General features: G+C 36.1%; 1 protein-coding gene across 5 annotated transcripts; it reads left to right on the top strand.

The window, feature by feature from the left end:
- Window positions 1-600: 600 nt before the first annotated feature.
- On the top strand, window positions 601-22,859 carry LOC140792609 (uncharacterized protein At5g08430-like). Of its 5 annotated transcripts, none has more exons than XM_073143706.1 (13): window positions 625-1,184; window positions 5,697-5,776; window positions 6,041-6,111; window positions 8,127-8,317; window positions 9,515-10,400; window positions 10,675-10,796; window positions 14,045-14,104; window positions 14,998-15,048; window positions 15,421-15,491; window positions 15,816-15,964; window positions 16,681-16,728; window positions 19,330-19,395; window positions 22,252-22,859. In XM_073143706.1, exons 2-13 carry the CDS (start codon window positions 5,766-5,768, stop codon window positions 22,647-22,649), a joined length of 2,124 nt encoding a protein of 707 aa, XP_072999807.1. In that variant the 5' UTR covers window positions 625-1,184; window positions 5,697-5,765; the 3' UTR covers window positions 22,650-22,859. The 5 variants fall into 5 exon arrangements, 4 of the variants coding, with proteins under 4 accessions (XP_072999806.1, XP_072999807.1, XP_072999804.1 ...); XM_073143703.1 differs by lacking the exon at window positions 6,041-6,111 and having other exon boundaries at window positions 626-1,010; window positions 1,093-1,184; XM_073143704.1 differs by lacking the exon at window positions 6,041-6,111 and having other exon boundaries at window positions 690-721; window positions 1,093-1,184.
- The last annotated feature ends 385 nt before the right edge of the window (window positions 22,860-23,244 follow it).

Below are 23,244 nucleotides of genomic sequence, written 5' to 3'. Positions count from 1 at the left end.
TTGAGCTTGGCCACTGCCTCTAGAACCCCTCTAGGACAGCTTACAGCATGCAACACAATGTCGTCAAGGGTTGATGCCTCCTTGTCCACACCAACGCTGGTGAGCTCGCTACTGCCACCTCCCTATCCTACGCAGTGCGCTCACCATGCTACTTCCTCCTCAGCGATTTCAGGTGCTATGTGGTGGCAAAAGGGACGCTGCAAACTAGTTCTTCAAGTCGAGATGAGAGAGGGGAGGGAGGCATGGATTGAGCAATAGAATTAATGTAATTTTCTTTTGGGGGGCAAAATGAAATCAATTTCTTTCCCTCCAAATGAGGGTATTTTAGTAATTTTCTATCTGACATGAATGCCACACATGCTGAGTCTGTCAGTAAGGCAATAAGATCGACCGTAAACTAACAGGAGGGTGAGATTAAAATAAATTTGAAGTTTAAGAGGAATATTGTAACGAAAAAAGTTTAAGCATAAAAACCTCAGTATAGAGTTCCATGGTGTAGCTGTAATTAACCCAAAAAGAATCATCTAAACCAGCCGTCGATTTTCAATCAGACGGCCAATAGTATCCGTCGGCGCTGTTTCCCTCGCACTCATTTGGCAACATGGAAAGGAATTAAATATGGAAACGGGCTTGTGTTATAGATTCCAATCTCCATTCCCTTTATCAGTTAAATAGGCCGAAAGGAAGAGAGTCAAAGAGGCATCGAGAATTAGAAGGTCAGGTGAGTGATATCAAATAGGTTTTGGGAAAAAAGAAGAAGAGGTTTTGTTGAGGATTTCGATTGAAAAAATTCGAGCTTGGCAGTATTCCTGTCCATTTACACTTCTTCCTCCCCATTCTTTTTCTCTGCGTGTATAGTTTTTGGGAAGTTGGCATTGCAGGAAAGTCTTCTTCTATGCTCGGTTTAGGTTTTACTGTCTTCTAGGATTGGTTCGCTGGTTTTGGGGCAAAAATCCGTGTGCAGATGATGATCCTTTGAAGAAAAAGTTATTTGGATTCTTCCATTGGAGGTGGAAATGGAAAAGGAGTGAGAAAATTGTGGTTTTTTTTGTTGTGTTCCGAGTTAGATTTTGAGATTTTTGTGTGTGTCAGATGAGAAAGAGTAATATGAACAAGGAGGAGATAGCGGAGGACTACTGCTTCACTTGCAAAGATGGGGGACACCTTCGTGTTTGCGACTTCAAGTGAGCAACATTTCTCTGCCCTCTTCTTCTTTTATAGGAAAGTAGTGCTAAACATTGCATTGCATTTGTTGATTTTGATAACTTTCCTCTATGTTGCTTCCCTATGTTAATTATTTTGTTCGGAAATTTTTGTTACTATTGAGTTTATCTTCCTAGATTGCTATTCTCGTTCTGTAGTTAGTCCTCTTTATGTGACTTGCGCTTAACTTAATCTCATTTATCCACTCCTTCAGAATGTACGTTTTACACTAGTCTCTCTTGGTGTCGCAGATTTTACTCTATCCTGCATTCGAAATAGATTTTTGTTTTAACTAGCCTATTCTCATCTTGCTCACTAGGTTTATTTCTAGTACAATATCTGAAAGGTTGAACTATCCAAAGTCTAGGAGTAGTGGACATGAGAAGTACCGATCATCTTCGTCATGATTTTTTTCCCTTCTTTTACCACAGTTTTTTTTGTTTTTGTTTTTTGCGCATTGGTAGTTTGTGCCTTGATATTAAGAGGTAATATATATATATATATATATATATATATATATATATATATATATATATATATAAAGCATAATCTTGAGATTCTCACAAGTGAATTCCATGATCCAAGTAACGTTGTCACTTGTCAGGAGTCTTGGGACCTCTAGTATGAGTCAATGCATGGAACTTGTATCTGGTGCATATACTAACATCTTCAATATGATGGGGACCTCTTTTATCACGTAACTGTGATTCTTGATGGTTTTATCTTGCCTGCTCATTTGCTTACTCATGTATGAGGTGAAGGCTTCTTCGTTAGCTGCATGCATGTGCTTCCTGCATTGGAATTAAACTGCTCATCAATGCCTAGTGTTTTGATAGGGGTGTATTTGGATCTGTATTATGCGGTGGCTAATGAGATAATCTGACCTGAATCCATTTAGCTCGGATCTGGTTACAAATTCTCAAATCCATTTATTAAATGGGCCGGATTTGGTTTCAGGATTACAAGATGCAATCTAATCCCAGTTGGATCCAATTTCATCTTGCCTATCCATTGGAGATCAGATGGATATAGTATAAAATGCAATAGTTGAAAACCCTTCTTTCTGCAATCCTCCTGAATTGATGCATGCCCTCCTGGCCATTTATTAAGCCATGGAGGGAAATTGAGAGGAATTCAATGGGCTTTAATAGTATCCCGTTGAACACAGCCAATGACATTCTACACATTCAATATTATCCAAGGCTAATAGAACCCTATGACCTATTTATGCCTACAAATATGTATATGCCATGATACATAGATCAACTGAATGTTTGGGTTTCTATTAGTTGTAGATCAAGACCAAACACTAAAATCCAAGTTTGATCCATTGTCCGGTTTGTATTCAAATACGCTCGAGTTTGAAATGATTTCGTAATATATGATTCATATAGTGATATTATGCTTAGCTTTGCATTAAGATCTGATTCAAGTCTGAATCAAAAAAGAATTAAATGGATATGGATTCAATTCTTGTATCCGATATCCAACCAAATCAGATTCGATTACACCCCTATCAGGTTTGATCCTTTTCAAAAGCTAATCTCTCCTTCAATATCAAGATTCTTTATTTAAAGACAAGCAAAGTAAGCATACAAGCTCTAGTTTCATGGATGGAGATAAATGTCACGAAGCAATTTCTTTGAGGAAGCAAATGATCCTTATCAACTTCCTTAATTTCTTAGCCAGCAAGCTTACCTCTTCCATTTCCAGCAGTTAAGGTTAATTCAGAGTTTCAGACTGCATTATTGTTCCCAACTTCCCATTACCATTCTCTGTTTACTTAATAGAAATAGCATCTTCGTCAAGTAAGTGTTTCTTCACCCTTTTTCATATCTCAGTTTGTATCTAGAGAAATTCAACTAAGATATCTTTTCTTCTTTTTCCTGAGAAGTGTGAAGTACTAACTAGAGTACCCAAAGCTCCTTATATATTGTACTCCTTAGAGGGATACATTTTAGATCCCTATTTCTTAGGGAAGCTCCTTATTTTATGGAATTGCTATCTTCTGGTTGGATATTTAAAATTGAGGTAACGAGTTCATTAACTAAATATTATTGTTTCTATTTTTCCAATTGTAAATGTTCTATAGTTTGTGTGAGCGAATGTTCTAATATGATGCCTCCGCATATGAACTTAAAAGCTTGTGTTTTAATCCATAGTCATATGAACTTAAACTTGTCAACAATAAGGATATTCTTACAGCTATCCCGGGGGTAATTTGACCAATACTTTGAACCATAGTTATTAGAATCGAACAGGACATTGACTCGGTCAGAGGTCGGTTTACTGGGTTACTGGTCCAACCAGTAGTTCACTTGGGCGAATTGCTAGTTTTCTAAAAAATATTTTAAAATATTTACATAATATATTATATAGTTCTAAATAATTCTAAAAAATAAAAAGATCTATAGAAATAGTATAATGGTATGTCTAATCATAATGGTCCCATGCTGGATCAGTTTTTCCTCTAATTCTTAGAGGTGGTGAAGGTGTAGAATCATTTTCTAATGGAGTGGCCAAAGGAAGACGTCTAAATTTTAGATACTGTAATTGTTCCGTAATTTTATGTAAAATTCGTAATGCATCCAAAAATAAATCAACAAAATAGAATAACAATAAAGAAAGGTAGTGGATTTACTCAAGAACAAAATATTTCAAAGACTTAGACAAATAATATTTGTATGGGTTTACAATTTACTTTCAAAATAATTACAAAGGCAGTGGATTTACTTACCTTTGATTTGTTTTATAGCAGTAATCAATAGGTTTAGCTATGAAATGTGAAGAAGATAATGGAGATTGGAGAATTGGAGATTGGCACGATGAAGAAAGGGAATTTGGAATTTGGATGGTCATTCACATTTCACGCCATCGAGGGATTCTTTTCCCAATTAAAGTTTGAGTTTTTTAAGAAAAAAATTAGCTCATTTTTTGGACTAAAATACCTATAGCATAAAGAATAGAATAATTAAATATTAAGGATAATTTGGTCATTCAGGTTATAAGTGACCCGATCGGTTCACTAAAATTCGGCTGGGTTGCACGGCAAGTAGTTCAATTGCCGGGTGGGCCGGTTTTCACCGGGTCGCTTGCTTATTCTGTTTGATAATAAAATCATACCAGTTTGGTGGTCTGTTCACTAGTTCACCGGTCCGACCATCCGGTCCGGTTCGGTTGTGATAACTATGCTCTAAACCATGGTAGGCAGCACTCGTCGACTATGCCAAGAGAAAAACGGCTCCACCACCTACCTAGAGGGAGAGACTAAGAAAAGAAGAGAGAAAAGGGAGACTTGTCGTGTTACCTTCGTTGTCACTTGTCAGTCTCGCCTTCACCTGCCGCTCACTCTGTTTTGCTCTAATCGCGATGAAGAGATTGAGAGGAAGAAGATGACCTGTAACGGTTGAATAAAATTTCAAGTTAATCGTTAACTTAAGTTAGATATGCTAATTTAAATTTATATTCGACTAGTTATAAGTCATCTTATTCCTCCCTATCTCTTCCTCACGACTAGAGAATGACGAAGTGGATTGAGGGTGAAGGCAAGAGGGATGGTGAGAGTAGCGGCAAGCGCCGGTGACGGCAAGGGTAGCACGACAAGCCTCTATCCCCTCTTTTATTCTCGCTGTCTAGGTTGACGATGGAGCTGTTGCATGAGGTGCCATATGGTAACCCTTGTGCCAGATGTCCGTACTGCGTCGATGCAGCAAGTGTTGACTAGTATGGCTATCGTTTATTTGAACCATTTCCCCATAGGTTATTTCTAGGGCCATCTTTGATTTTAGAAGTTTGGTCAGCCTTCAATTTCTTTTAACATTTTTTTTACATCTTACCTGTGAATTTTGTGGTAAACTAGTGATTGTGTTTAAGTAATTAACTGTGTTGCCAGTTTCTGTGGAGAATATTTTCAAATCATTTTCTCTGAAAGTTCTCTTTTTTTCATGTGTCTTTGTCTAAAGAGTCACTGCATATGCTCATAATTTTTTATGGTCCTGAATGTTAATGCTTGATATGTTGCTAAGTTTTGTTTTATCTGAGCATTTAGTTGATAACTTTGATACCAAATTATCTCTTGTTCCCCAAAATACAGTGATTATCGATCCTTTTACTTGCTTGGATATTTGATCCTTTGTATGGTAATTTGGCCACCATTGGATGCTTTAGTGAATCATATTTATTTACTGCTTGATAACGTATAAGATAATTATTTAAAAAAGCTTAAGCTAATAGAGAACAGTAATTTTTCGTCTTTTATATTCTAATATTTTCTCACTTGTGGGCTTGAGTATTAAATGGCCCAAGAAATGGGCTTGGCTTAAATGGTGGTGGAGGAATTTTTATTTAATTGACAAGATAGACCTGACTCCCAGATTTGAACTCATGATACTGTGCTCAAATACCATAATAACTCACTAATTACTCTAAATGCTTATATCATTAGAGAACTATGGTCTTTTATATTCTGACACTGGTTATGTTCTTTTCCCCAGGAATTGTCTGAAAGCTTACCATCCTGAATGTGTGGGAAGGGATCCTAGTTTCCTTGAGACAGATGAGCAATGGAATTGCGGTAAGTAACTTTACAGGCACACACATATATATTTATGTGCATGACGATATATTTTTCAATAGACAACATGTATTTGCAATTAGTAAATGTGCTGAGACCATAACCGATATCTACCCTGGTTCACTCATTGCCTTATGAAAAACAGCTAACATTTAAATGGTTTTTGAACCTGATTATCAGTTATCAGCTTTGCCATCTATGAGCTACAACTGAAAGTTGTTAAGTCTGGTTGAAGGCTGAACCTAACCCCTCTCTAACTTCTAGAGAAACCAACCTCACCGGACTCTGTCTGACCCGACCGTCTCGCAAATCTTCTCTTAGTTTGGCTTGCATTGGTGAGTATTGGCCCTCCTTTTCTTGTTAGGTCTTCAATAATCTCATCTTGTATGATAACTGCACATATGGGCCGAACAAGATAGTGTAGGATGTCATGTGTATATATATTGATAAGTTAGAAAGGGTTTTAGTAAGGTCGGGTGATTTGTTTGAGATTTCTGAAACCTAATTAACTTATATCATATACCCTTTAACATTACCTGACCTGAAAACTGGTTAATCTGCTTGGTTTCAAGTTGAGCTTACCCAAGTTTGTCCTAACAGTAGTAGTGCTCAGAGACTATCTGACTTGGCCCCACCTTAGAACTAATTTCTTTTTTGAGTTTGTGACTGTGGCTTGCTTAAATCCACAAGAAGTCCTGCATCCACCAAATGTTCTATGTCAATTGATGATTTTCCCATTTAGTGTTAGATAACATTTTGTTCATCCATGAATGCCTTTGATCAGGATTTTAATGACATGTATCTGATCAAACTTCCATAGTTTTCTTGATAAGTTCGCTATCACTCCTATGTAGTGGTCGGCCTAAGCATCGGCGTTCGCTCGTTTTGGGCAAGGGTTGTTAGCCTCTGTGGCTTCTACCATCGGCGAGCATTGATGAAGAAAGCAAGTAAAGCTCCCAATTCGTTTGGAGTTGGGGTCGGCTGTATCGACCGAAACCGATCGAAATCGGGAGAGAGAAAGGGAGAAAGAGAGGGAGGAGAGTAAGAAAGAGAGAGAGAGAGGAGAGAGAAAAAGAGAAAATACTTCATCGAAGAAGCGTTACTGGAGAAGAATTGGAGAGGGGGAGAGAAGGGAGTCAGTGAGGGAGAGGGAGAGTAAGTGGGAGTGAGAGAGGAAGAGATCGAGAGAAGGGAGTTGGTGAGGGAGAGAGGAGACTCGATGAGAGAGGAGTGTAGTGGGAGAGAGAGAGATAGTAGGAGAGTTAATAAGAGAGTTAGTGAAAGGGAGGGAGAGTTAGTGGGAGAGAAAATTAATAAGAGAGTGAGAGTGGGAGAGAGTTTGATAAGAGAGTCAGGGAGAGAGTAAGAATTTTTTTTTATTTTATGAGAGGGAGAGAGAGAGTATGAGTGGTAGAAAGAGAGATAAAAGTTAATAAATAATATTTATTTTTTTATTTTTAGATTTATATGTGAATAATTTGTATTTATATCTTATTATTATTAGTTTTTAAAATTTTTAGAATTTTTCTGTATTTTAAAATACAAACCAATACAGACGGCAGATATCAACGATACTGTCGATACGATCGATATGTATCGTTTTTTTTGGACGGTCGATCCCGATTCCGATTCTGATATTTAGAATCTTGCTTAATACAACCCTCCACTATTTGGGCTTGACGGCAATTGTTGAAAGATATAAAATTAAGCATGGGTAGGCAGAGATTAATACAATTTCTCTATCTTATCATACTCTGTTTTAAATAGGGGGTGTAATCGAGCCAAGCTTTGATTGACTTAGCTTGAAATTAATTTCGATCCAAGTCCTATAATCAAGCTTGGCTCATTTTGTTGTAGTTTGAACCGATTTTCAAGCCTATTTGGAGTTGAGCCGAGCTCGAGCCTAAGTCAGCCATTTGATTATAAAAAATCAAGCAATCTCAAGCCAAGCTTAATTCAACCCTGATGCAAGCTAAATTCAAGCTTAGATTGAATTGATTTGAATCAAGCTGTCGAGCTTGAATTGAATAAGCTTTGATTGGTAGGGTAGATATGAACCTTTAGATTTTGCTCCAATGCACCTAAACTTCATAAATTTGTATTTCGAGCCTTATCAAGGTGAGCCTAGGTGAGTCTACCTATAATAATCTTTGCTTGAAAATATATTCGAGTCTAAACTAATTAATCAAGCTTGGTTCATTTATAAATGAGCCAGGCTTGAATCATAGGCTCTACATCGTTGTGACTCCACTACTGCCAGATTTTGACTTCCTTTTGTATTTTGATTTCTTTATCTATGCAAGTTGAGATAATCTCTAGTTTATTTAAGAAATTGGCCTGGTTATTGCAGGTTGGCACTCATGTTTTATCTGCAAAAAGAGCTCATCTTTTCAATGTTTTTGTTGTACGAGTTCCGTGTGCCGCAGATGCATCAGAGAAGCTGAGTTTGTACAAGTGAAGAAAAAGACTAAGGGCTTCTGCTCTAACTGTTTAAAGCTAGCACTCCTGATAGAGGAAAATGTTGATGCCGATTCTGATGGGGTACACCACTTAAGAACCCTTCTGAAACTTATAATCCTTTACCACGATTTGTGTTATTATATAGTATATAAGATTCCATCATCTTGCCGATGTATCATATATGGTGCTTTATTCATTTGTGCTTGCTTTGCTTGTAATTAGAGCTGGCAATTTTCATAAAGTCAAAAAGTCTTGATTTTTCGTATTACTTTGGTTGGTTCTAATGCTATAATTAGAGAGTCTGGGGTCATGTGCCATACTATTATCTGAGATTTGAGAATATGCGACTCCTTAGTGAATGATGTTGGATTTGATGTGTCAATTATCAAGATAGTCTTATTGAAGTTAATGTGTTGTTTTGCTGAACTTTTACTTGTACTATGTAAAACTAATGTAGGACGACAATAGGCAAAAGGAAGTATAAACGAACAAACTCATGGAATCTACTAATAGGATGTTAGAATCCACCAACAAAAGAAAACCAGCGAAATCCATCAATTGGGTGTTGGAATCCACCAACGAGAAACGCAGTAAACAATCTCAAAATCACAAAGTCTTCCAAGCCTTTATATAGGCAAAAACCTAATAAGAAAAATAGACTAAAATACTCCTGCAAGAAAAGATCAAAGTGCCCAATGGATAAAAAAACATAAAGACTCATAATCTATCACACAACTAAAGAGTATGCTTGGTTGCTAATAAAGTTCAATGAAATGTCGCACTTTAATGAAGTGACTCTTTTTCAAGAAAAAAAATTTAAAAAAAAAATGTCGCGACCTAAAACCGAAATTATGAGTGATCAACTGATCATGTACTTCAATACACTTGAGATATACGAAGCCTTAATTAAATATCTGTATTTGCGGGGGGAGGAGGGTGGTGGTGGTGGTTGCATTAATTAGTTTTCATTTATTGTAATATTATTCTTAATTATCCCTTAGTTCTTTGTTGAAGACCAGAAACTAGATATTTCAGTGTCATCACTCATCAGATATTTGTATCATGGTTCTTAATGATCTTTAAGTTGTATACATATTTCTACTGCACCTATGAAGTTGAGTTACTCTACAGGATATTGGACAAAGAGACAGTTCAAATTTATACAGTGTGGCAATATCTTTAAGGAAAATACCTCTCAAATTATTTGCATTTGCCTTTTGTTCTTCAGATTTTACTTTATCACGTATATCTCCATCACCCTTATTTTTATTCTGTCAGGGTAAAGTTGACTTCAAAGATTCAGAAACTTATGAATTTTTGTTCAAGGACTACTGGGAATTAGTCAAAGAGAAGGAAGGTCTGTCCATTCTCCATCTTCGAGCAGCTGATGCTCTTCTTAAAAGAGGTGAAAATTATAAGCACGAATCAGATTCAGATAAGCTGCCTGAAGAGGACCCTATGTCTGAGGATGATTTGGAAGATAACTGTGATGATGAAATATCTTTTCTTGTGGATCTGAAAGTGAAACAGCGTAGAACGAAAACACCAATCAAAAGGTTTAGGTCAAAGAAAAAAACTTATGTTGGTTGGGGTTCAGAAGAGCTGATAAAATTTCTTTCATCTATAGGTAAGGATATTACAGAACCTCTTTCCCAATTGGATGCCTGTGAAATTGTAAAGGATTACATCCAGGCAAACAATCTCTTGCATCCTGATAAGAAGAAAAAGCATGTTGCGTGTGATGAGAAGCTGCATTCTCTGTTTAGGAAAAAGAAATTGAAGCTTCATAAAATATACAGCTTGCTTGAAAATCATTTTGCTGCCAATGATGATTCTGATGATGACATTTCATTTAGTTCGGAAGAGAATGACAACTCAGCTGCAAGGAAGAAGAAGCAGAACATGAGTTCTGAACACAAGGTTCTCAAATCACATCCATATTATTACAGAGATAAGGCTTTAGAACCAACAAAAAGTTGCTATGCTTCCATTGTCCTGGAAAATATCAAACTAGTCTATTTGAAAAGGTCCTTAATCGTGGATCTCCTGAAGTACCCAGAAACTTTTGAAGAGAAAGTTGTTGGTTGTTTCGTGAGGGTCAAGAATGATCCTAAAGATTTCTATAACATTCCTCAGAATCTATACCAACTTGGTCGAGTATCAAGTAAGTGTTTACTCACATGTATTGAATTGCAAATTTTCAATACTAGTACCTCGTCTTGCTTGCGTGTATCCTTCGTCTACTAGAAGGCTACTTACCTTAATACAGTTGTGTGGCACCCTCATTTTGCTGTTAGGTAGGAATAGGTTAGGATCAAACACAACCTGATGTGTAAGCCTTCGTACACCCATCTCAATGCTTGTCCATAACCCTTGCAAAATGCAGATTTTATCTTTTATTGATTTGCTTAATAAAGACTTTTTCTACAATGTAATAGGTATTAAGAAGGCGTCAGAGGCATACAAGATGGGCGAGTCAAGCACAGATGTCATTTTATGTGTTTCTAACATGTGGAAGGATATTCAAATAACTATGTTGTCCGATGATGATATTGAGGAGGTATGCCTTATGAGCCCTCTTGTATCAATTACACTATCTTAGGAGTATAGACACATTATAGGATAAGAGGAGGGACAAGGTACAGGCAAAGGACAGCCTTTGCTTTTATTTTATCTAGAGTATGCAAAGAGATTTCTTAGAATCTGCATTGCTTTTGTGTGCATGTAAAACATTCATTGCCAAAATATACGTGCTCCTCATATGGGGTGGATTCATGTACTTCTCACATCATCTGTTGGTTAATGTTCTTGTACAATATATATATTTTAAGCTAGTTTTACCAAAGATAATCCAAAGTCAAAATAAGTCTAGAAAGTACTATAGGCTCCATGGCTAGCAATAAGAACATGTCTCCATATGACCAACAATATCAAAAAGACCCTCGTAGGGGCAGAACAATTAATCTAGTCTATAAGATAAATAGAAAATAAAATGAAATTTCGCTATCCTCGCCGGCTGCTCCATGATCTTGATGTCACTTACTAATTTGATAAATACCCCATCAACAGATGGTGAACATAAAATCCATCAAATATATACCCCTGTAGTCTAAAAGTAATGTAATAAAGAATGCAACAGAATATGACATGCTTAAATAATAATGCCTACTAGTACGGCATACTCATAATTATTGTTCCCATATGTCAATTGCAAAAAATAATTTATATATCACATCACATGCTCTCCCAAGGCATCACATATCACATCACATGCTCTCCTAGAGCCTTAAGATAATCACATCACATCTTCCATAGCATCACATATTGAAGGAGGATAAACAATTAAAAAATAATATCATCAAGACATGCTCGATGACATTGCATGACCGGATATCTACGGCCACCAGATGGAGGTCCGGCCGTAAGGCCATACTCACATCTCACTTATCACTCACCTTTGCATAGGGGTGAAAACGGGTCGAATTAACTCCGACTCGACCCGCTATCCGACCCGATTCGGATAAAAAATTTCTATCCGATTCGGATACGGATAGAATTTTTAAAAAAAATTCGGATACGGATTCGGATACGGGTCGGATATATTTTTCAGATTCGGATACGGATATCGGATATCCGTTTACCCGCATATTTTTTTAAATGATTTACAGTTTTTAGTTTGCTTATTTAAATAGTAAATATTAATATTGTAACTAATAATACGTTATATATTATTTATAGAGATTAATTTCTCTAATTTTATATATTTGACATACAAAAAAATTATTTGTTGTAAAACTCTTAATAATTTTGTATTAATTATATCTAAATAAAATATTATAATTATTTTAAATTCAATCAATATCCGTTTAAGATCCGATCATCTATCCGAAAATTATTCGTATCCATTTAGTTAGGATATGGTTTTAAATTTTGCTATCCGTCCAATATCCGTATCCGAACTAATAATATGTATTCGGATATGGATTGAGCACTATCCGATCCGTGTTCGATCCGTTTTCACCCCTACCTTTGCAGGATCACTATCCTTTGACTCATAAAAATACTCTAATCTTGCGTCATTGAGTACTGCTAGAGTTATAAACGATTTTACAATCATCTTTTTTAAGATTATCAAGTTTCTGACCTTTGTACTCGGTAGTGATTACACCTACACATACTCAGCATATAGTTTACGTGATTACATGGATGGCCGTGCTGACTGGCATAGGGCATGCCAATCGGCACTTCCGTGCCGACAGTGTATCGACACGTCAGCATAAGGGGTGCTACACGACACCCCTCCTAGTAGCTTCGCCGCTCGCAATCTACTTCGTCGTTGAGCTTGCTGTCGCCGATCGCCACTTGTCGAGTCGCCGTTACTGCTCGCACCCCCATGGGTGCCCTAGCCTGAGGGAGGACGAAGAAAGGTCGAGAGAGAGGGTCGGTTAGGTTCGGTCGATACCCAACGGGGGTAGAGGTGTGCGAGCTCGGGTGGCGACGAGTGGCTACAACAACTCGGTGAAGGGTGAAGGTGAGTAGTTCGTTACCTTTTTCTCATCTATTACGGCAAGTGCTATGACATGTGCCATGCCGTGTCGGCCGGTTGCCTATGGCACGGCCATCATTGCGTGATTGTTCCATTAAACTTTTGGAAATACATTCTTGTCGAATATTTTAATATGAAAAATATAAAATATAAGAGAATTAAGTTAATTTTCTGTGGAATTAATAATCACCTCAATGAAAAGTCGTATGAGAAATCTATGATCAAAATATTGCAATATTGTCAGGTAGGCTGGTGGAGACGACCCTACTGTATGTTGCATCTCTCTCAATTTTGACCCCTAAAACAAATGAATATGGATAAATGATGAATACAGAAATTGTAATTTATAAGATCAAGAATTGCATCATTCTGATAACTCGAAAGTTTTGATGTAAAGACCCATCAATTGTCACAAAAGATGTTCAAGATGCCCATACTATCATCTATACTTCACCCAACTTTTGACATCTAAGACAACATAATTTGAAGTCCTAGTAGATATAAAAGTTGAGATTTTTAACTTATCTTTTTGAAGAATGAAAAATCACTTAAATTTGATGTTGGATTACGAAATTATGCTCCAGATATTACGTTGTTGTCAGGTAGGCTGTCGAAGATGCCCAATTAGAGATCCATCTTGCTTCTAGGGTGTTGAGCATGAAAAAGAGATATTTATAACCAGCTATAGGATTTGAAGAGACATCTAAACAACTGAAAACCCAATTAAGAGTCCAAGTCAAATTAGACTCTGATAATTTGGTTTGATCTTTCCTTTGTTAGGCTTGACATAATCAAATAGATTTTTTTGTACCTTTCCAATTCCCAAATAAACAAGGAATTGCTTGGTCAACTATGATATGGGTGATTACATTCTATGCCATCCTCGAAACAAGGAATTGCTTAATCAACTATGATATGGGTAATTGCAGTCTACATCACAAATTTATTTTATAGATTATCGTCCAAACTAATTGTATTAAATATGCTTGAAATCAAGCTATCGCATAATCACGTGACAGAAAATCGATTCTAAAAAAATAATTCATTTTGATTTCTTTCACCAGTTCTTTTATTTATTTATTTATTCATTTTTGAATCAGGTTTACAGTATGCCATATATTTAATAGGTATTTTTCCTTTGAGTGGATTGTAGAAGATGGGTCCTGCTTTCTATTCTTCTGCATATAGTTTTAAATATGTGCTGCTATGCTATACTACTTTTATCAATTTTACGTTGTATCCTTTTACTTTTTGAGAAACAGGAGGAATGTGAAGAACTTCGTCAATTGGTTCAGAAAGGCCTATTTAGAAGGCCTACTGTTGTAAGTTAATTATTCTGAATCTATCTGTAGAAACCGTATATATTTATATATAGAATGTTATTTCATCTGGATATGCTTTTCAATATTCTTTTTGAATTGATTTGTGGTGAGATTGGAGGTCTTTATGGATATCTTATTGTGATTCTTTTATATTTCTATTATTTGATTAATTATCCCATCCTCAGTTAAAAATTTGTTAGTTGCCTTTTTGTTTTGCTACATTACTGTTTTATCTGATAAATTGGGCCTTATTATCTGAGAATGAAGGAAAATCGCCACAATAGATTATGCTTCTAATGACGACAGGAAGAACTATCTTCCATGGTTGTCTGGGTGCTGGCTAGAGAACACTATTTACGCCTTCTAAGCATGACTATCATCACAAAACATAACTATTTTACTCGTGTTGGATGATCAAATTTAATAGAAGTGAGTAACTGAGTCAACTATGAGGAGTATATTGTGCATGTTATGAGGGAGAATGTTGATTTTTCAACTCAAAAGGAATACGAGCCTAAGTATTGTAGATGTTGATGATTAATTGTTCATGATTGTCATGTACACAAACCACAAAGTGGATGGTCCTTAATGCATTTGTACTTAATTATCAATTATAGTCAGCATCAGTTTCCTTGCTCCTCTAGCTAGTGTAGGTACTACTAATAATTTCTTAATAGATTAAAGGTGGGTTCTGCTATGTGATTTCCACACGTAGTATTACTTGCTTCTCTGCAATAATATACTAAAGATTTATACAAATCAATCTTGTCTTTACATTATGCTGGGAATTTTGGTCTCTTTATCTTCCTTCTATATTAATTCTATCAGAATATTGTTTGTGATATATCATAAATGTCTAAGGTGTATTAAGATTCTGATATTCTTCTTGTCAGGCAGAGCTTGAGGAAAAGGTGAGAACCGTGCATGAGGATTTAACTAATCATGTAAGTATATTGTGAAAAACAAAATATCCTACATATAATTTGCCCATCTATGAGATGGTTTCATAGGGGTGGAGAACTAAAGTTTGATAAGCAAGCAAAAATACTTCATCATAATTTTCCCTGCTGTTTCATGATTGGTAAGATATTGTAACTGTTGCTGCATGAGGTATGCCGACTATTGCGAGTTGCATAATCAGAAGATAGATGGCATACCTTATGTAGCTGATATCCATGGCTACAGTTTGAGGCCTTGAAGAGCTTAATCATAACTCTCTTATATGTCAGATGCTGCTTTTAGAAAATTTACTATCCGGCTAGATTCTTCTCTGATTTGCATTTCTTTTGGAGGTTGATTATGTTCATTATTTTCAGTGGATTGATAGAGAACTCGTGAAATTACAAAGATTGATAGATCGAGCAAATGAGAAGGGATGGCGCAGAGAATATCCTTCATGTTTAGGAATGACGGCATGTTTATACTTTATATATTTCAGAATGTTATCTATTTCTACTCTACAAGGGGTACCCTATGTGTGATGGTAAGCTTGCTATCATGCACCTCGTGCCCATGCATTCAGCTCATGTAAAAAAAATCTCTCCATAAATGAGATAAAGCTGCACACGCCCACCTACCCCTACCATACCCCATATTGGCAGCAGGAGCCTCATGCTCTAGGATGCTCTTTTGGTAAATTTCTATTGCATCAAAAGAATCACTTGAAAGCTTACGTAGGTATAGTGTCTCCTTGACCTGTTTTGGATTCTAAGCTATTTGATTACATTGATAAAAGAGAGCTACTCCGGACATCTTCTGAAAGACAACGTCTTCTTAAAGAGATTCCTCGAGTTCTTGCTGACATTAGCGATATAATAGATACTACCAGCTCAGTCAAGGATTCTCGTCAAGAAAATAAAGGTTCACTTCTCTCTCTCCTATTTTTTGACTTTTCTGGCATATATTCTGTACTTGGATAATACTAATTTTACTATAAGGTAAGATTATCTCAATCTTTAAAATATGGAAACCAGATGATAATTAATCTTCCATTCCTAACTTTTTAATTTGAGATATAAATATATAATGAAAATTTCATGTTTACAACTTTTGCAATGGTGCATCAGAGAAAGGACTCTTGTCCAGCGAGAATACTGCAAAGAAAGACCAGAAGGTCTGTTGTTTGTATAATTACATCTAATATGATCTTCTAAAAGTGATGATTCCTATGCTGAGAGTAAGAATTTCTTCTTAAATCGATGACTTTGTAGTTTTAGATACTGCTAGGTACTCCACTTGATCTTCTAAAAGTGATAATTCCTATTTATCGAGAAAAAAAGTTTGCCTTTAATTTAACAGCTGTTGAGCTCTGATCTGGTGTTGGTTAACATTCACTCTTGATAGGGAAGTACCTTAAATTAGTGTAAACTGGAAATCCACCTTCTGTCATCCTCACAATTAATGTACTACATCTGTTTGCTAGCTTTCCATTTTTGTCTCACTTTTGTTCAACAATATTTAAATATACTGGAATACCTGATGCTTAAATTTAAGTTAATATCATGTATATATTTTGATCATTTTGTAGTAGAAAACTGGCATTTGATTTGAGCTCTTGCATTGTTTGTTTGTAACAGAGAATTGGTCATCTTTCCATGAAAATGGCGCAAAAGAAAACCATGAAGGTTTGCAATATGTACTCTTAGTAAAGTTACTTCTTTTTTTCTTTCTTCTACTTTTGTGAGTATGTATCAGATTATGTTGTACATCATATGCAATGCTAACCATGAAAGCTAGTTTCGGCTAATCCCGAGTTATCAGCTAAAACAGATCGAGATCGGCCGATCCCGATTCAAGGCCGAAACTAGTCCAAAGACTGGTCTCGGCCTAGTATCGATAGATACTCGATCCGCTTCGGTTTGGTATTGGTCGTATTAGCCAATTCTGACCCAAAATTGGGAGAGAGAAAGAGAGAAAGAGAGAAAGAGGGAGGAGAGAGAGAGAAAGAGTGTGGCAGAGGTCGACGGAGCCGAACCTGTGTCGGAAGATTTCGCCGGACGTTGATGGAGGCCAAAATCACATCAGAGAAGCATCGGCTTGGGGGAGAGAGAGAGTGGGAGAAGAAGAGTGAGGGCTAGAGAGAGAGAAAGAGAGGGAATCAGAGAGGGAGAGAGGAGGTAGTGAAAAAGAGAGAGAGAGAGTTAATAAGGGAAATAGTTAGTGGTAAAGAGAGATAGTAGGGGAGAGAGTTTGATAAGAGAGAGAGTTTAATAAGAAAGAAAGTGATAGATAGAGTTTGTTAAGAGAGAATTAGTGCGAGGGAAGGTAAATTTTTTTTTTTATCTGTGAGAGAAGGAGAGTGTAAGTGGTAAAAAGAGAAAAGACAGAGATAGAGAAAATAGTGTTTATTTTTTAGTTTTTAGACTATATATGAATAATTTATATTCATGTCCTATAATTATTTTTTTTGGAAAAAATTAGAAATTTTTTATATTTTAAAAATTATTTTAAAATTCAGTCCGGTATGGACGATTGATAATTTTTTTTTCTAACGGCTAATCCTGATCCCTATTTCGATACTTGGAACCTTGATGGCATTTCTTTGTGATGATGCTCTTTTTCATTCTAAATGTAACTGGTTTTAGAATTACAATTACTTCTACATTTTGATCAACCATATTTGAATCACATTATCTTTAAATAGAAGAAATTACTGTATTATCTTCTTTCCTTTCTAAATGTTTGGTAGATTTTGTATTCAATTATTTAAGAGATTGGACTAACTGATTTCTAGCCATAGAAGATCTCAAGAAAGAAAAAGAGACAAACAGACTCATCTCGAGATGACAATTTCTAGTTTACAGGTTATACGTTATAATTTACTTCTAGACTTCATTGCCTGTTGGTGAGTTGCAAAGAAGAAAATTTGTCATGGCTTACTGTCACTATTTTGAGTTGAGGATCATTTCAATTGATGATTCATATTATTTACCACATTTAAATATCGTCAGACAAGTATACAAATTTATTTGGATATCTCCCTACAGTATACCAGATTGTAACTTTCACTTATGTCTTCATCATATAAATAATGGGTCATAAGGACTTCATCCTTGCTTATATATAGTTAGGAAGTTCTAGGTCTTGATCAATGGATGATGGTGTCCAGTAGTGGATTGGATGACATACAAGTGCTTCAAAAGGTTGAAACATTAAACACCAAATGGTCATATCCATCTTAACTTGTGGTTTGTTCCTGTATGAGTTCAAATGCTTGCTTCTTTGCTTTCTTTAAGCAGTTTATGGGCATGCTTGATTGAGTAAAGTTCACCTTTCTTGGTCAGACCAACCAACTGGCGACCTGAAACTGAGCACCATTGTGAATTGAAAATGTTATATGGAGTAGTTTGAATTGTTTCCTGTTGTGCTATTCATTTCCTTATGTCGTTGCTTCAAAGTTATCATTGTATGCTCTGTAGGGCCTTTGTTTTTTTTTCCCCATATTTGGTTCAAGCTCTCTTTATATATGTTAAATCTTGGAAGTTCCTGAATCATATATCCACTTTTGAGGGCATCAGGTAAGTTCATAACAGTATCTTTTCCTTCTCCTTTTCTTGCAGCTTATCAAATCAACTTGTCATACTGAATATGTTATTTCATTGAGTTGCCACTTTCCAATGCTCTAAAAGGTGGCCATTATATGTTGGCAGTGGGCAGCCAGAATAGTGCATATGGTAGGCACTATTGTGTTAATAAACAGATAGAAAGTAAGAAACTGAAATAAATAATAAATTTGAAAGGAAATATGGAACATGGATATTTGCATTTCAAAGCATATCTTTTGTTTAAGAATATTGAGATGTTGTAATGGAAAAATGATAATAATGTCTCAATATGTTCAAAGTGGTCTTTGTTTCCTATGTGTAGCCACTTAAGGGATGGCATATGAATATGCAGCCATGTATGAGGCATCATTTGGTAATAGTGCCAACTAAAACTTCTGACAATGGTTAATTCTTAACTGTTCATATCGATTCTGGGATTGAGTAACATAAAATTCTTTGTGCAAAAACATTTTTTTTTTTCTGTTTCTTGCTTTCCACTGTCAAGTAAAACTTTTCTAAAGAATCTGCTCTTCATGCTTTAAGTTGATTCATCACTGTCTTAGTTTTAACTTGGCAATTCATTTCCTTAACATTTCTACTACATCATTCATATATTTTAACCAGTGCTTCCTCTGATTTTATATAATTTTAACCTAGACAGTTAAATATGGATTTCTGCAGTTCTTAAAAATGATTTTGCTGGTGGGATTGTTGCTCCAGCGGATGATCAAGTGGAGAAGACTGAAGGTTGTGAAACTAAACCTGTTATTGTTCCTTTTCTAATTGACCTGATGATTTTTCACCTAGGACTGTCATTCAAAGCTAATGTGATTGCATTTTCCCCTTTGAGTTACACCAGGTCCAGTATCTAGCAACCTTATTAGACCGTGCTACTTAACATGTGTGCTTTCCATGTGCATTTCGTCTTGATCAACTGAATACACTAATGAGGCATCACTTGCCAGCTGGATGAGTTGTGGCATGGACTGTCCTGCTGGCACTTAAATGCATCCTTTTTTGTATCCTCTTTAAATAAGTACCTCCTGAATTATAGGTCACTATCACATTACCCCTCAATCTATTCTTTATACAATCACACTTACACCCCCAACTAGTCATAAATCTCAAAGGCCTTACGACATTGACAGAAAATTCAATTACCTATTACCCCTAATTTAAGTTAATTGGGAGATGATGATCGTTTATAAAAGAATTTTTTGCCCTTCCCTATTTCTCCTCTATCACTTTGCTGTAATCCTATCCAAACCCTCCCTCCTCCAATGTGCCTGCCCTTCCTCGACAAGCTTCTTCGTCCTCTTGGGCATGTGCCAGAAGAAAATTTTGAAGGACTTCGTTGGAAGGCAATACAACACGTCTCTTGCTCCTGCCTTTCTCTGCTCCAAACCTGACTGCGATAGAGATCAGCTTCCAAACCTTGTGTGGGTTATAGCAGAGTTTATGCTTTCACTGGCATTCAAAGGGGATTTTCTAATGATCTTTTAGGGTTGTGATTTTTGAGAGGGGAAGGGAGATGGAGAAGGAATGAAAGAGGGAGAGGGCGAACGGATAGAGGAGGAAGGAGACTAATCTATGCTGCTGCCTAATGAAGGAGACAGGAAGCTAATGGCAATTTGGAGGGAGGACGACTAAAGGGACTTTACTGTCCTAATTTGTGTATGGCAGGAAACTTCAGGGGCTAGTGATGTTAGGGCAGTAAGTTATACCGACCTATAGTTCAAGGGGTGCCAGTGTAGATATCTCTAATTTTAATGTTGACATATTAGCATAAATCCATTTAAACGAATGTTTGTCTTGCTGATTCTAAGCTCAAGTGATGCGGATATCATTGACATATTACATATTATATGTATAAGTGCAGTTCTTCTTTCAAGGAATTAGTCTCAAGTCATTTTTGTTATTATACATTTGTTATTTATAGTGTTTAGAGTCATATTAATTTTTTTGCAATTGTTTAAGGTGTTATTGCTTGTTGTCGCTGTAAAGTCTATATACAGGCTAACTTTTTTACTTAGGGTTAATGAATAAATGAATTTTTTTGATATTTATCTCCAAGTTTTAAGTATGAGACTCTAGTTGAGCATGGAGGTGTGAAACCTCATTCCTTTTCTCTTTCTAACCATTATCGTTCGTAGAACTCTAAAGATCCTATTGTTTTACATTATTTTGGTATTAAAGCAATGATTTTTTAAGGTTCAAATCTTTTCCAAATTATCTTTTCTACCACTGTTGCCCATTAATCTACCTTGCTACCCATCTCTCCCAACCTCGTCACTATTTCCACAGCAGTAGAAAAAAACCTGTCATCACTACGAAGCCACAAAGGAAGATTTGATGGTCATCAAATGTGGAGTGTTTGATAAGTTAGAGTAGTATGAGGAAAGTTTTAATTCACTGCTCAAAGTAACTAAGGATAAGTCTTTATTATCAGGAAGATTTGAGTGTGAAACCCTAGCTTGAGGGTGGAGGTATGAAGCCTATCTCTATGTTTGATGATATTTGGCTTGATTGAAGTAACTTGGAGTGTCAAGAAACTAAGAGATTGGAGTAGTATAACCGTTGCAGGGGATAAACTTGATAGAGTCAAGTTCTCTTCTGCTCCAGGAGAATGATGCGGACATCACTGACATATTACACATGCATATGTATAAAAGTTTTGCATGTCGTTTCTATGTAGTGTCGCTACTTCCAATCAAGCAGCCAATGAAAGACCTAAAGGTCTTTTTTTTTTTTTCTTTTTAATCGTTGTTGAACATTTATTTCAAGATTCTAAAGGCATTGTTTCTGCATGCGGTTTCCAGCTAGTGCCGCCATTATTTTCAATGAGGCACCAAGTGAAGGACATAAAGGTGTTATTTTGTTGCCTTTTCTTTCATTGTCAAACATTTTAAATTCAAGATTCTGAATGCAATATGTTTTGTATGGTAGCCGATAGGTGTTCCAGCTTTGTCATATAACTCAGAACATCTATGAGTAGTAACTCTTTGCCAATGTTTTGATGCTACCTTCTAATTTTCGGAAGTGCATACATATGCAGTGCTTCAGATAATTGTATAGTGGTCTGAGACCTTGAGTTAGCTATCTTGTCATGTCCCTCATTGGTGGGCATCTCTGGACCACAGATGGTAAATTTTTTTTTGGTCTGTTTTACTATATCTGAATGTATTCTTTGTTGGATAAAGAACTAATGCTCCTACCCGGTATTATTCCTTTCTCTTGTGCATGATGGCTGCATATCATAGTTTTCATCTATATGTTCAGGCCTATCAAAGCTGAGGTTTATATTGTTTCAGTAATTTAGTCATAATACAGTTAATTGTCAATTTATGCTATTTTGAATTTTATGATAATCATTTTTAATCTTCCTCAATATCTAATGGAAGATTTGTGTGGACTTGTAATCTTAGGGATCAAATTTTGTAAGGAACCATCGAACTTACATTCACACACTCTTTGTAAAGATCATGAATCTGCACTATACGTGATTTTTCATATGGAAACTTGAAAATACATTCACTATCATAGTTCCTTACAGAGAGAATCTAAGTTCTTCAGCTTAGTGTGTGATCTATGCCTTTGTTGCAGAAAGTGAGCCACATGACTCTAGTGCACTCAACAAGAACAGCAGCAACTGTCAGGTGATTGAAATTGATGAAGATGAGGAAGATCCAAAGGGAAACAAAACTGGAGAAACACTGTTCATAGATCTGGTTGAAGACGAAGTCTACTCAAATACCTTACAGGAAAAGAAACAACCCATGGTAGATACTCATGAGAAGAGTTTGGAAGAAGTGATTCCTGACAGCCAGAACGTGTGGCACTACATTGACCCTCAAGGAAATGAGCAAGGGCCATTTGCAATGAAGTTGCTCCGACGTTGGAGAGAAGAAGGCTTCTTTGATGACAATTTTAAAGTGTGGAGGATAGGTCAATCTAGGGAGAATGCTATCTTATTGAACGATGCTATCCGTTTGACATTGTAATTATTGTCAAGTAGCTTCATAAGTCTGCATTTGTCAGGTCGAAGATTATTAAAGCCTCTATGCCAGTCTTAGATTGCTAATGTTATTAGCAATTTTGTGTTGGTTTGCGAAGTTTTGATCTGGAAAATACCAGATGTGGTATTAAAACCTTTAAAAAAAACAATTAAAGCTATGCTCAATGAGAATATGTCAACATGAATGTCTTGACTATATGTCATAACTTTCAACTCGCTCATACTTGTATTGTTGTTATCGTCTTGCAGTCAGCCCTCCGAACCTCTTTAGCCAATGAGAGAAGCCTTCTCCCTTCATTCCTTTTGCGGCAGGTCACACTTTTGGACATATGAAGATGAAAAAAAACCAACGTAATATCAATTGAAGCTTAATCGGATCTCAAACTAATGTAGTATTAATTGAAGCTTAATTGGATCTCAAACGAGAAAGATATAAATGATAATAAAAATAAAAAAGTTTATCATGTCATAATTTTGTGTTTTGTTATTTATTTTAGTTATAAATGTCATTTTAAGGATATGAGAAAAAAAAATCTCTGAGATGGAATAGCGCAATATTTCTTGTAGCCAATTGCACTTAG

The sequence above is a fragment of the Typha latifolia genome, chromosome 7 (assembly GCF_019914945.1).
Source record: "Typha latifolia isolate L0001 chromosome 7, TyphaL0001v2, whole genome shotgun sequence".
NCBI classification, from domain to species: domain Eukaryota; kingdom Viridiplantae; phylum Streptophyta; class Magnoliopsida; order Poales; family Typhaceae; genus Typha; species Typha latifolia.
This window is presented reverse-complemented; position numbering and strand designations above follow the sequence as displayed.

Bases quoted from the DNA above. Each gene is read 5' to 3' on its own strand.
- LOC140792609 (XM_073143703.1), top strand. From the start codon at position 1,093: ATGAGAAAGAGTAATATGAACAAGGAGGAGATAGCGGAGGACTACTGC. The intron at 14,105-14,997 runs GTAAGTTAATTA...TCTTCTTGTCAG, and splicing joins TATTTAGAAGGCCTACTGTT to GCAGAGCTTGAGGAAAAGGT. The intron at 19,396-22,251 runs GTTGTGAAACTA...CCTTTGTTGCAG, and splicing joins TCAAGTGGAGAAGACTGAAG to AAAGTGAGCCACATGACTCT.